At 36.5% G+C, this 13,107-nt stretch overlaps 1 protein-coding gene across 1 annotated transcript in view; it reads right to left on the reverse strand.

Moving 5' to 3' along the window:
- Positions 1 to 12,697, reverse strand: part of SEL1L (SEL1L ERAD E3 ligase adaptor subunit) — a 29,945-nt gene extending 17,248 nt beyond the window's left edge. The window contains exons 1-11 of the mRNA XM_008629814.2: positions 12,647 to 12,697; positions 12,072 to 12,294; positions 8,421 to 8,588; positions 7,725 to 7,830; positions 5,854 to 6,016; positions 4,300 to 4,353; positions 4,162 to 4,221; positions 3,464 to 3,545; positions 2,996 to 3,150; positions 2,187 to 2,243; positions 1,118 to 1,186 (exon numbers count right to left, since the gene is read on the reverse strand). Of these exons, the coding sequence (XP_008628036.1) occupies positions 1,118 to 1,186; positions 2,187 to 2,243; positions 2,996 to 3,150; positions 3,464 to 3,545; positions 4,162 to 4,221; positions 4,300 to 4,353; positions 5,854 to 6,016; positions 7,725 to 7,830; positions 8,421 to 8,588; positions 12,072 to 12,294; positions 12,647 to 12,697 (1,188 nt within the window). The remainder of the gene's footprint in view (positions 1 to 1,117; positions 1,187 to 2,186; positions 2,244 to 2,995; positions 3,151 to 3,463; positions 3,546 to 4,161; positions 4,222 to 4,299; positions 4,354 to 5,853; positions 6,017 to 7,724; positions 7,831 to 8,420; positions 8,589 to 12,071; positions 12,295 to 12,646) is intronic.
- Between the last annotated feature and the right edge of the window lie 410 nt (positions 12,698 to 13,107).

Raw genomic sequence — 13,107 nt, forward strand, 5'->3', positions numbered from 1 at the left:
CAGGTAAGATTTGCCCCTAGACAAAAAGGCCTTAAATCTGAGAAAACTGAAACAATGGTGTACTCTGCAGATAGACTCAGGCTTCAGCATAGAGCAAGTACAGGCCTACTGGCCATTTTTACTCAGATGCCTCAATTCTCTACATAGACTGAAAGGGGAAGAATGTCCTTCCCATTTCCTCTCTCAACTTATTATTTTGTTGTGTCACTGCACTACTCAGCTTGGTGTCATCTGCAAACTCGCTGAGGCTGCACTCGATCTCACTGTCTGCGCCACTGGTGAAGGTATTAAAGACCCCTGAGGGACCCCACTTGACACTGGCCTCCACCTGGACATCGAGCCATTGACCACGATTCTCTGGCTATATCCATCCAGCCAATTCCTTATCCCCCAAATATTCCACCCTTCAAATCCACATCTCTCCAGTTTGAAGAGAAGGATGCTGTATGGGACCACGCCGAAGGCCTTACAGATGTCCAGATCGCTGACATCAGTCATTCTTCCCTTGTTGACCATTGCTTTCACTCCATCACAGAAGGCAACCAGATTGGTCAGGTAAGATTTGCCCCTAGACAAAAAGGCCTTAAATCTGAGAAAACTGAAACAATGGTGTACCCTGCAGATAGACTCAGGCTTCAGCATAGAGCAAGTACAGGCCTACTGGCCATTTTTACTCAGATGCCTCAATTCTCTACATAGACTGAAAGGGGAAGAATGTCCTTCCCATTTCCTCTCTCAACTTATTATTTCCTACTGGGCAAAGTTTTGAGAAGTGTAGCTTTTCCCCTCACAATGTGTGGGGAAGAACTGCCTATTTAGAGTTTTGAATTCCACTGCAGAAAAAGGACATTGAGGTATTTAATTATTTGATTTTAAAAAAACCCCCTCTCTAGTTCAAGCACTATTTAGAAAAAAACAAAAGGAAAGGAAACTTTGACAAGAAATAACAGACTAGAAGACTCAAATCTTGCAGAAAAATTCAAAACAGTAGCAAAAAGTCAATACCTAGATTCCAGAATTCAAGTTTTAGACTGCCTGATATCAGAAAGTAGGAAACATATGCTACTTTTCATTACAAGGCAGTCAGTTTCCTTATTTGAGGGTGTTCATATTTTACCTTTCCTAGAAAAGCCATAGCATGGGAATTGCCAGCATTAGCTGCTTGATTGAAGTATTCAAATGCTCGCTGTAGAGAAGAAAACAAATGTTTTATCTACCATGACTATGATTTGAGTAACTTTTCTCACAAATGGAGCAGAGACAGGTAGATTGTTTGCCGAATTACCAGGTTCTTCTGGCAATAAGAGTTATCATTCCCACCTAATTTAATATATGTAACAGGGTTCTTCACTCATAATCTCAACAGTAAGCGGCAATCCCTCTAATAAGTGTATTCCAAAAAGCAGAAGGAAAAAAACCAACAAATTACAACTGCTACTATGCGCAAGCTACACAGGTAAATCTTAGTTTCTTATTGTACCATCAAATCCTGTTTAGAATAGGTGAGATTTGCCAATTCCTATTCTACTTTTACACAGAATTTGGTTATAGCTCCTTCTGACCACTCACTATCATCTCTGAGCCCTTCTGAAGCAGTCATTTTGAGGTATTTTAAATATGATGACCAGTAAATAATTTCTGTTAAATAATTACTGTATTGGATGAAATAATCCTCAGGACTGCACATCCTTAGCTCTCCATTTTTTCAATACATACCTCAAGACAAGGTTAGCTATTTTAACTCCCATAAGCAGAGTAGCTAGGTTGGCTTACATCAGCAGAAGTTCTATTTTCTATGCACACTTAATATCTTTAGTATTTAAAGTTGCACTGTTTTGTCTGCAGAAGCAAAATGTTCTAGACTATCATCACTAATGCATGCTCACTGCATCATAAAGACTGTCAAAAACAAGAACTGTTCTTATCAGGTAGCACTGGAGCTGGCTGAGCTTTTGTACATGTGATAACATTCTCATTTCTGAGATAGTTAATCTTAAACTAATTATGTAAAAAAATCAGTTCCATTTTCTAGTCACATAAAGATTAAGTTTTATTGAACAAGGCTATTGAAATCGCTACATACCATACAGTGGCACTTACACACTTTTGCATCACTTGTTTTGTCAGTTATACTTTCTCCCCCTCTGCCAAGTGTAATATGCATCAGAGTTATAGAGAAAAGGTACCTGATGATTTTGCTCTACTCCTCTTCCCCCATGCAAGTGCAACTGTCCAAGGCCAACCTAAAAATAAATTTTACATTGCAAGAAAGTCACTTTTCCCTCAAGCCTTCCTTTTTCTAGCAATACAGATACAGGTGAGCTAATTACATGCACAATGACAGACAGTATCAGAGTTAAAAGACGCCACAAAGTTTGAAGGCACAGATTTGCTTCAATAACTACAATACAATCCTACTTTTTCACACTAGCCTAAAGGGAAATTTATCCTAGATAGAAGTGAGATACTGTCCTAGATGCAAAGTAACAACAGTTAATTTGAGTCCTGCCTACCCATGTCTTAAGTCATACGTGACCAAGTTGGATTGTAACTATTTGCCTCTATTAGCATCCTCCCCACCTGCACTGTGTGTAGGAGAGGTCCAGCCTGCAGAAGTCATGCAAGAGCAGAAGCAGTGAGAAACTGAAATCCCCTGTCAAGGCCAGTTTTTTTATCTAGCCTTCCTCCACAACATCTGAAGTTATCCTTGAAATAGTCTGGCTGATTTCTAGTGAAAGCCAAGACCTCATTCCTAAGCTGCTTAAGTTGCAATGTTATGGACTTGTTTTAAAAAAAAATTTGCATTTTCTGTCCAAGTTCTACCTTAAACACACTAAAATCTAAGTCTCTTCACATAAAAACTAATGGGGAAATAGCATTCAGGTTGATTCAGGATGAAGAGAACACTAAAGCTCCAATGTCTTTCTGCATTTCATAAAGCTGCTCCTGTAATTCTTGAAAATGTCTGAATGCCATCAGGGGAAGTGAATCTTACCTGTGCCTGTACATCTCCTTTCTCTGCTAAAAACTGGTAATACTGGATCAAGTCTTCTTCTAGCATCCCACTTGCCATTCCTGGATTTTCTACTTCATCTGCTAAGCGAATTCGCTGAACCACTGTGCCACCAGTCAAGGAAATGTCACTAGCAACTGGAAAACAGATGAGATAAATTTTCACATGGGTTTTTTCCATACAGAAGTTACACCATAACTTAGTAAAACCAGATGTCTACAGAGCTTCAAGCTGTTACTCAAGAGAGAATTAATTACTTTGACACCCTCTAAGACATTTCAATAGAGACAAAAATAGCATATCATGATTCAGAGCCAAATGGATAACTTGTTTAATAGCAGGAATTCTCTGTTTATACTATCAGTGTTAGGAGTACTTTAGTATCCTCTAGTTGGACGATACAGCAGTACGCACAAAGTCAAGAACGCTACCCTAGTAAAAGGTTTTTACCATGATTAGCTACAAGTCGGTAGTGAGTGAGAGCAGATTCACAACTCTGAAGGACTCCTATCCCAGCCCAGTAGCGGTAACCCTAGAAAGGAAAATATAAAAATACGGGATTATCAGTTACTTGAGAACATAGTGCTTGCTGTGTTACAAACTTTTTTCACATTACTTGAGCAAGATTTGATGAGACAATAGGCCGGACAAAGGCCACGAGTCCATTGTAGCTACAAAAAAAGCAAAAGACGGACACTATTAAAGGTTAAACATGGCCAGTATAGTTTGGATATTACTCAAGAAAAAGCAAATAAGCAGAATGATGCTTAAGGGTGAACATGTAAAGCCTTTTACTTACATATGCACTTGGTCTTAAATCTCACAATACTGATTAAAACAGCATCTTCTGTAAAGATCTCTTTCATAGTCCTCATTAGATTACAAAAATGTTAAGTCTGACAATTCTGATTTAAGTCAAGAGATATAAACATAGTTCATCTAAATTCATAGTGGCATATAGCTTAAAATGAGCAGACTCATCCTTACATTAAAAATGAATAATGGGGAAGGTATTAGTGCCCACCCAATGCATGTAAAATGATCTAATATTTGGACAGGGTATTCATATGAAAGGAAATCTTAACACTGAAAATGTAGGCGTACACAAACACTCTTGCATATTTAAAGTTATTAACCATCTTACTTACCAGGATCATATGAGCGATCAGATTTCCTCCTAAAGCTCCAAAAGTGTAATACACCAGGGCCTAAAACAAAATCACTGGTTATTTAACATCTGCCGTAAGAGAAAATACAAGAGCACACACTGGAAATTTCTAAATTACCTTAGCTTGACTAGAATTGACTCCTAGGCCAGACGCATACAGAAATCCAAGAGCCTAGAAATAAAATAAAGTTTGTCAGCATACCCTTTGAAAAATCAAGGATCAGTTTTCCTGGAATACATAGGCATAAAGACTCAAAGATGCAAAGAGTATGCCCAGCTCTACCTTCAGTTTGGTAGTGCCTCTATCTATGTTCTTCCCTGCCCCTTTCAAAGTATGAAGTTTCTAAATTACTCAGTTGTTTAGGATGTTAACATAAATTACTGTTTCACCAGAATTCAGATGAGGAAATTGAACGCAAGGAACAAACTACTAATTCCCTGAATGTCAAGTATAGATCCAAAGGTCCTAAAGAGTGAAAGTATCCCAGTTTAAAGTTTATTATCTTTATTGAAGACAAGCAGTATCTGTCAGGTTATTTATGTACCAGTTTGCCTCATACACCAGTGTAAACATACATGAACCACAGCCTTGTCTAGAGGGCTTGTACTGTTTGATTCACAGATCCTGTGAATTTACAGTTTTGCATCTGTTCTGCCACAGGATAGTTGCAACTGTGACTATAAACAGTCAGAATGCACTGAGCTGTTTGGCTGAGGTTCTTCCAGAAGTTATTTTTGCTCTCAAGATTTACATAGTTATTGCTCTACCTATCACACCTGTTACAGCTGGTGGCTCAGAATAGAAACTAGTAGCACAGAAAACGGTATATATATAGAGATGTCTATATTTCACAGTGCTCTAGCACTATTCTAGGCAATCTGAAAGCATACACAAAAATTATGTCATGCAGACAGTATTGAAACTCTAGACCAATAAAAGTCAAGGTCATCATTGAGAGATAAAGTCTCTATAGAGAACATGTTCCTGCTTTCTACGGTAAATCCATATTCTACCATTAAACAGGGAACAGCTGGTAGCCAAAGAGATAAGAGAAAATTAATAGTTCATTAAGAAGCTGACACTTCCAAAACAAGAGAGAACTAAACAATAAGTATATGCAGATACTGAGACATTAAAATCAAAACCACCCATATTTTATGACGTGTTGTAACAGTAAGTATGAACCATTCTATGTTCAAAGGCACAGGGACAAAGCAATCCAGTAATAATCTAATTTACTAATAATCTATTTACTAATCCAGTAAATAGCTGTCAAGATTCCTAGGAGTTATTTCCTAGATTATAAATTGGTGTGTATATCTGCCCATCTCAGATTAAATTGCAAATGAAAAGGCACAACATTGCACAAAAACCACATAAAAAGTACACAGTTTCACAAGGTTTGTCGGCTGCAGTCACCTGTATCTACCTGTTTTTTGACTTATACATCTAATGTAGTCAGTCATGTAACAGGAAAGAAATTAAATTAAAAAACCACCACCATCCCATATTACCAGTAGTTAAACATTTTTTCAAAACTCAAAGAGAAGATATGTTTGTGTTTACTTTGAGGGTGCAGGAGCCATCTAAAAAAGCACCTTAGAATAAGTACAACCTATAAACAATTTGTAAACCTACAGAAACACCTGTAGAATCTAAGGATATACATACCATTTGTCCTTTAGGAGAACCTTCTTCTGTTAGTTTTTCAAATAGTTCTTTTGATGACTGGATGTTCTGCTTCAAGTAATCCCCAAACAACAAAGCATAAGACACTTTCTCCATGGCCTTGGTATGATTCATGTCAGCTGCTTTCAGAAGATACTGATATGCCCTTAAGAGAAAACAGTTTCTTTGTCAACTTGAAGCAAAGAAGCAGATTCCATTCATAAACCTGAAGATTCTGGAGAGGTGTTTTGTTTCTCTGTTTTAGCCTTTATTTTCTAAAAGCGCATCTACCTACAGTCATTTCTTCCAGCCTCAAATCATCAACATAAGCAACAACTCATGATTTAGTTAACGGACAAGCTGAATTTTAATGTTCACTCTATTCCATAAGCAAAGCAGTATGCATTTCCTCCCCTCTAACATATACAAGAAATTTAAGGTCAAATGCTACATTTTAAATTCTAGCAACAATTTTAAGTTCTGTGCCAGGTATCCAGTAGAACCACTCCCGTAACAGTCTCGTAGATCACATTAGAAAGAAGCAGCCTGAAAAAGACTATGGAGTCTCTCTGATTTGAGTACAAAACCACTCCAGTGAAAACACCAAGCTTTGGGCCCAAGACAACTGCATACGTGATCAATTTTGTGATGAAGTCATGCTAACAACGAGGAGGATCTCTGGAAGCTCCTCTTTCTGTTTCAGTCTCAGAACTTAAGGTAGCCCTTCAAAGTAATTTCACAACAGCTGGTTTCACAGCAATTAAAAACCCCTAAACCTTAAACATGCCTGCTTCGGCTTGTTTTCAGAGACCTCTGACAGCACTCCAAGACTTTTATTTACCTCTCCTCTTTTCTACTCTCAGCCTCGTCCTTGTTCTTTAGGACAGAGGCATACATGATTCCTCACAGAACTTCATCTTCTAAGAAAGTGTAAGGTGTACAAGAGAACTAACACCTAATATTGTTTTACAACTCTTACACTATTTTATACTAAAAAATACTACTCAGAATCCAACAGATATTGTCTCCCTTTGTCTTTGCCAAGGTGCAGACAACTTTAGATGTGCCTCACTTTCTCTGACACAAAGTAGAAATGCACCCCTTTATTTCCACAAACAAATTTAAAATAGTAATAAGTCCTCACATATTAGTTGGCAGAAGTCACTACTTACTAAGAAGTTATCAACATGAATAAGATCTAAATTAACCTAGCCATTCTAAATCATACTGGTAAAGCCACAGCTACTTAATCCGTAATTGGATCCATACAGAAGAGAAAGTAGAGACAAGAATGAATAGTACACTAATTTCTTGTTATCTGTTTTTGTCTACAAGCATTACCCTCTTCCTTCTAACAACATTCATTATCAGAATTTTAATGATTTGTTGAGCTTAAGTTTAATACTATTTTTATGGTGACCAAAACCATCAGAAAGCAGGAGATAAAACAGAGCAGGACAAGAATTGCCAATTTTCCCCACATCGTTTTTGAAGCGGAATGAGAACCAGACTGTAAGAAACATCTGAAAAAGGACAATTACCTCATATCATGCTCTCAGTTTTTCTCCTGGGCAGTTGCCATGTAAAACTGGGACTAGAGAACTGCAGCATCATCTTGTATTAAGTCAATGTTTTGATGACACCCACTCTTCAGAAATTAATCATACACAATTTTTACTGCATTCAAAGGAATGCAGGCATAAATTTTTCTAAATACCCTGAATTTACTATTTATTTTCTATCACTGTATAGTTTGATGTTGAATCCAATAAAGCTTGAAATCTCAGGGCAGCTCATTCAAGTTGTTTTTGAGTTAAAGGAGAGTGACCAGCCATATCATCCTTCTCCTGTGGGGGTGGATGAGGTATACTTACACTTTCTTCTGAGCCTTTTTACTGCTTTCATTAAGAATTTTCATTCCAATCTGATAAACATCCTCAGCTTCTTGCATCTGCCTTCTCTTATTAGACTGCTCTTCAGCTAAAAAAAAAAATATACATTAAGAGATCCAATTATACCACTCAAGACTATCCTCTCAAAATTCTTATTGGTTCTAAAGGGTAAATACAGCCAGAAACATGTTTTTGAAGACCAATAAACAAAGTGATTACAAAAAGCTGTCTAATGGATGTGTTGGATATATTCATAGATAATTTCTTCTTGTGGGACGTCTCTCATGTACAAGTTTGCTGATAAAATTCATTTCATTCATTGCTCAAAAGCAAGCTGTGCAGGTTCCTCCTTCAGAAGGACATTTCCTAGAGAAGGGTTGCTTTTGTACAACAAATGATTAAGTATAATGGGCAACTGTCAAACCCCTACCCTCCTACAGCCTCAGGAACAGAGTTTTACAGATGCTTTCACTGCAAGATTTCCTAATCAGCTTTGGGAAGTGGCATTTGCATTAAAACTTCTTCCATCATGAAAACTTTGCCTTCACAACTACTTGTTTATCATGGTATAAAGTGGCCAGGGACTTCTACAACCTGAAATAAGGAGTGTTAAGAGGACCGAAAACACTACCTTAAAAAAGTATTCCTTGAACAAGAACAAGACAAAGGGTTGCTTACATTCACAGAAGCCCCACTTTTGATCTTTCTTGTAATCATAGGTTGTTGCACACCAAAGCCTGCCATCTTCCCTCCCATCGGCAGTGCACTCTGCATATTCCTTCTCCATAAACAAAAACGGAAAGTGGCAAGGTTCACCATCTGCAGTGCCTCCAATAGCTGTCAAAACTGAAAGTACACACCCAGCAATTAGACTACTCTCCTTTATGCCCAAATTGAAATCATGTATTACAACATACAGAAAAGTGCTCCTATGTTGGTTTTAATTTCTATGAGCTACAATTAATCAAGTTTCAGTAAAATTTCTAATTTACAAAAGCTTGAAAAAGCAGTTTTTCTAAATAGCACATGAAAAATATAGTTCTTAGTTTTAATTATGAAATGAAGCAGAAGGTATGTAGTTTCTTATGTTCTTAGTTCTAAGCAATTATTGTTTTGATTGGAGAAGGGAAATCTCAGTTACATTAGGGCCTACCAAAATAAACAGTCTTTCCTTGCACTTTATCTTCTCTGCAAAAGACCTTGTAATGCACCCTTGAAGTGCATTACAGAGCACATTCATTTTAGCACCAGGGTTGGACACAATCATGACAGAACACCGCACATCACGAAATGCTCTTCTGAAAGTACTGGAATGTCAGCAGGGAGTACACTTGAACATACAACTATATGAAAATACATAAGGGAAATCACTACGATGTAGATGAAAAGATTCTCATCACTATGAATCTGGTAATTTTCTACTCTTGGAAATACTTAGATTAAAAGCATTATTTCATTTTGCCAGTATATTTAGTTGCATTCAAAATAGCTTTGAACAGCACAATTTATCATTTCTCCTGCACTAGAACTTCAAAGGTTACTGATTACAATATCACAATATTTTAAAATAAAATCAATCTTCTATGAAGACTAAGAATTCTCTGGGTTTTGAAGATGGGATTATTTCAATTAGACATTTACGAAAGTTTTCCTCTTTCACTAAGCTAAATCCAACAGTTGGGTTCATCTTCATTTGAAAACATTTGTAAAATCATGCAGTTGACAATGTCAATTATACAGTTTTTTCAAGTTAACTTTGTAATTTTTGTAATTATAGGGAAAACTAGTTCTTTTTTTGAGGGTCTATAATTGAAAGGCCTAAAGACTATACTAGTTTAAATATTTCGTGCTGATTTTCTGAAGCAAAAAAAAAAGTCTTCAGGTATAGCTGGACCTGTTCAAATTTCTCTCCATAACTGGATGCCTTGGCAGAGGTTTCACCACATCACTCCAAGTTAATTGTATCACAAGAGGAAAACTGTTATTTTCAGTAACTTCATTCAAAAATAATGTGTTAAGATGCAACTACCCTGGAATAGTTTCAGACATCTGTTAACTACAGAGTAGTATACAAACTCCTGCTAAGGGTTCATGTAACTACAACTTATGGGACCTCTTATGACTGTAATTTGAACAAGCTCCAGGTCTGGGATTTTAACACTACTCAAGAACTCAAGGTTTTACTTGTATTGTTCTGTACCTTGTCTCCAGTGTGGAAAGCAGTTTTATGCAGTGCTCTGCATGAGATTTAGCTGCATACTAAAGTTATGAAACTCTGCCCCAATGCTCCCCTTAGCATTTTTTTAAATTCTAAATTCAACCATAATGCTGTTTCTGCTCCCAGATAGTAACAAAGACTAACCCCAAGAGCAACACAGCAAGACAATCACAGGTTAAAACGCTTACCACAGTTATTTATGTAAGAGAATGATAAATACAAAGTGAGGCAAACAATTTACCCAGAGGATAAATTAGCTTTTGTCAAACCAAGTGCTCCAGAAGCAATTTACTTCTTTACTATCTCTGAATAAAATAAGTGGTATTTCATTATATTTTGTCCTAATTTACTTATGTCTCGTTTCATACTTTATGCCACAGGAAGCCCAAATATAAATTACTTATAAGTATTGGCAATATTACTGTAAGATTCTTCCAAATAGGAAAATAAATGCAACAGGAATTACCAGCTCTATATAAACTTGTGAGCAGTTTTCAGCAAAAATTGTTAGTATGGAACTTTAATAAAACCCTAGAACACAAAATAGCAATAACTAAAAAAACACCATTTTCCTTACACATAGTCTCCTCACTCATCAGAAGAGAGCAGGACAACTTTCTAAAAAAGTTAAAAGCTTTACTAGCACTAATTCTAAATTACTGATTTTTTAATATCCAAATCCTACAAAATATATATGGAAACATGAAGAATATACTTTTTTCCCACACAATCGCATGACCATACACAGTAGCTAAACTGTTTTTAGAAAAGCTTTAATGTCCCTTAATGCAGCTCTGTCACCAGTAGCTTATCTGGGGGTGTAACATCTGTACCTCAGACAGATGCTCACCTGAAGAGTTTGTCAGTAAAGCTGTCTTTTAGCGCTGTTTTCTCCTGACAGAAAACAAGCACTTTCCTTTCAGAATTGCTTTTTTTAATGAAAAATCCCTCCATTCACACTGCTTATTTAATTCATAAGATGTTCCAAGAACTGTGCAAGACTTAAATTTATGGTTTTTGAAAGTCACTTGCAGTACGTTGATAGGTATAGTTAAAAATCTTAGCTGCCAAGAAGCCAGTCATCTGGATATATTTTTGTATGAGATTAAAAGTATCTTAAAATTTACTTTTGAAATAGACTGCACTGACTAAATATGGTGCTTAGCTCACTGTTTTGTGGCAGAAAGATATTTAGTGGATTTTATATACCTTTTTCCTGTACAACACAGCATCAAAAGCAATTGTTAAGTCTATTACTGAGTTTTCACAAACTGATACTAGTTCTGCTCTAATAAGGAAACAGCTTATTAGAAAACAGTCAGTACATTACAGAGCTCATTTAGTAACTCCTGCTTTCTTTTGACATTTCAATCTGAGTTGAGAAGACAAATACCATTACTGCCACGTAACTGTATTTTCAGTAATATTGAAGATTTCGTTTTCATGGACAAGTGAAAAGTCTGCTGCGTAGGTTAAGGTACTCAACTGTGCCATCTAGTTATCTACTACTAACTGCAAATCAAAAAATCATGAAATTATGTGGTAAAAATGCCACATTAGAATTTCCTGGGAATTAAGGCCCATGACATAAGGTTTTACCTATATTTAAAAACTTCATGAAGTTTACATGCAATTTAGATGCTGCTGAGACTCTCAGTGCTGTTCTAGGAAGCTTGTCTTTAGATTACTATTTATTCCTTTTCTGTCAACTGACTCACCAGGCAAACAGTCAGGGGATTGAAAAAGACTGATGTAAATTTCTCTTTGTATTGCCGGTGTACATACACAGAGCACAGGATCTGTACTTGACTTCTATTTGAAGAAATCAGGGCTTTCTTTATTTGATAGTTAAAGCCTTCCAGCAAGATGGAAACAATAAGAAAAATGGAAAATTCTTTCAAATGCATCTGAAAAGAACTACTCAAGATTTCAATTCCAATACATTTTGATGCTACTTTCTAAAGAAAAAGGGAGAAATTACCATTCCATTACAGAAAGGTTAAGACACTAGTTATTCCATATGTTCAAAATTACTGTTTGTGTTCCCCACATGCTGGAGTTACTCAGATGCATCCTTGTTGTCACTTGCTCAAAAGTCTGTGAGCAGTTACCTGGACTCTGTATTTCTGCTTCTTCCAAATCCTTATTTAACAGATTTGACATTTCTAGAGAGTTTAACTCTTCCAGTGAATTCTCTTTTTCCTCTTCTCGACTGTGAAAGTTCTCTTCATTCTCTGATTGAGAGTCTGATTTCCCAGATTCAAGGAAGATCTGACCTGCTACCACCCGAGTTCCTGCAGAATGATCCTTTACCTGGTCCTCCGCAGACAAAGTCTGAAGGAAAGCAGCCACATAATTTAGAAGATTAGAAATTGAGAAGCAGCAGCTGGCTAAACACTCATTTATAAACTTCTTAACAGATACGGATAATTAACTTAAACAGAATCAAAAGTAAGCTAAGCTACCTCTATCAGCTCTCATTGCCTCTATCCCTTTCAGGTCTTTGAAAAAAAATGTTTCAAACTTGTAACACCATATTAATTTCTCTGATGCACAGAAGAAATTAATGAGACAGCAAGAGCTACAGAAAAGCTTAAAACCTAAAAATCAAATTATTGTTCTGAATTTCAGACCTTTGCTCTCACTCCACAGGTAAAAGAGAATGACTAGAAACTTATCTGCTCACCTTTGACTCCAGTGATTCATCTTGATTTCCTTCTTCATCTAGAAGATACATTTTAAGTCAGTAAAATGCTTTTCCATGAGTAACTATCTCAAAAATAAAACTTTTAGTCACAATATTGTACTGTGGTACTGAAATATTCTAGTGTACTAAGTCAACTAATGCACTTCAGAAAAACCTTATTAGTGTGATGAGGAGAAATCAGATGTTTCACAGGTGATCCTCTTAAATTATGCCAACACAACTGTGCGTTCCATAGTGAAAAAAAGTGTGGTTTTTCTAAACCCAAATCACAGTCTGAATGGCTCCAGTCCAATTAAACTACTTAAAAACATGTGCATCAAGTGAAAAAGGTCTATGGAACATAAGGTTTTTAGTCACCTAATCAGCTTTAGTATGAATAGCTTCAGTTGTGACCAGAAAGTTATATTAATACCCCCATGCTTGTAATTAAACATTGTCCT

The sequence above is a fragment of the Corvus brachyrhynchos genome, unplaced genomic scaffold (genome assembly GCF_000691975.1).
Source record: "Corvus brachyrhynchos isolate BGI_N302 unplaced genomic scaffold, ASM69197v1 scaffold1, whole genome shotgun sequence".
Classification (NCBI taxonomy): domain Eukaryota; kingdom Metazoa; phylum Chordata; class Aves; order Passeriformes; family Corvidae; genus Corvus; species Corvus brachyrhynchos.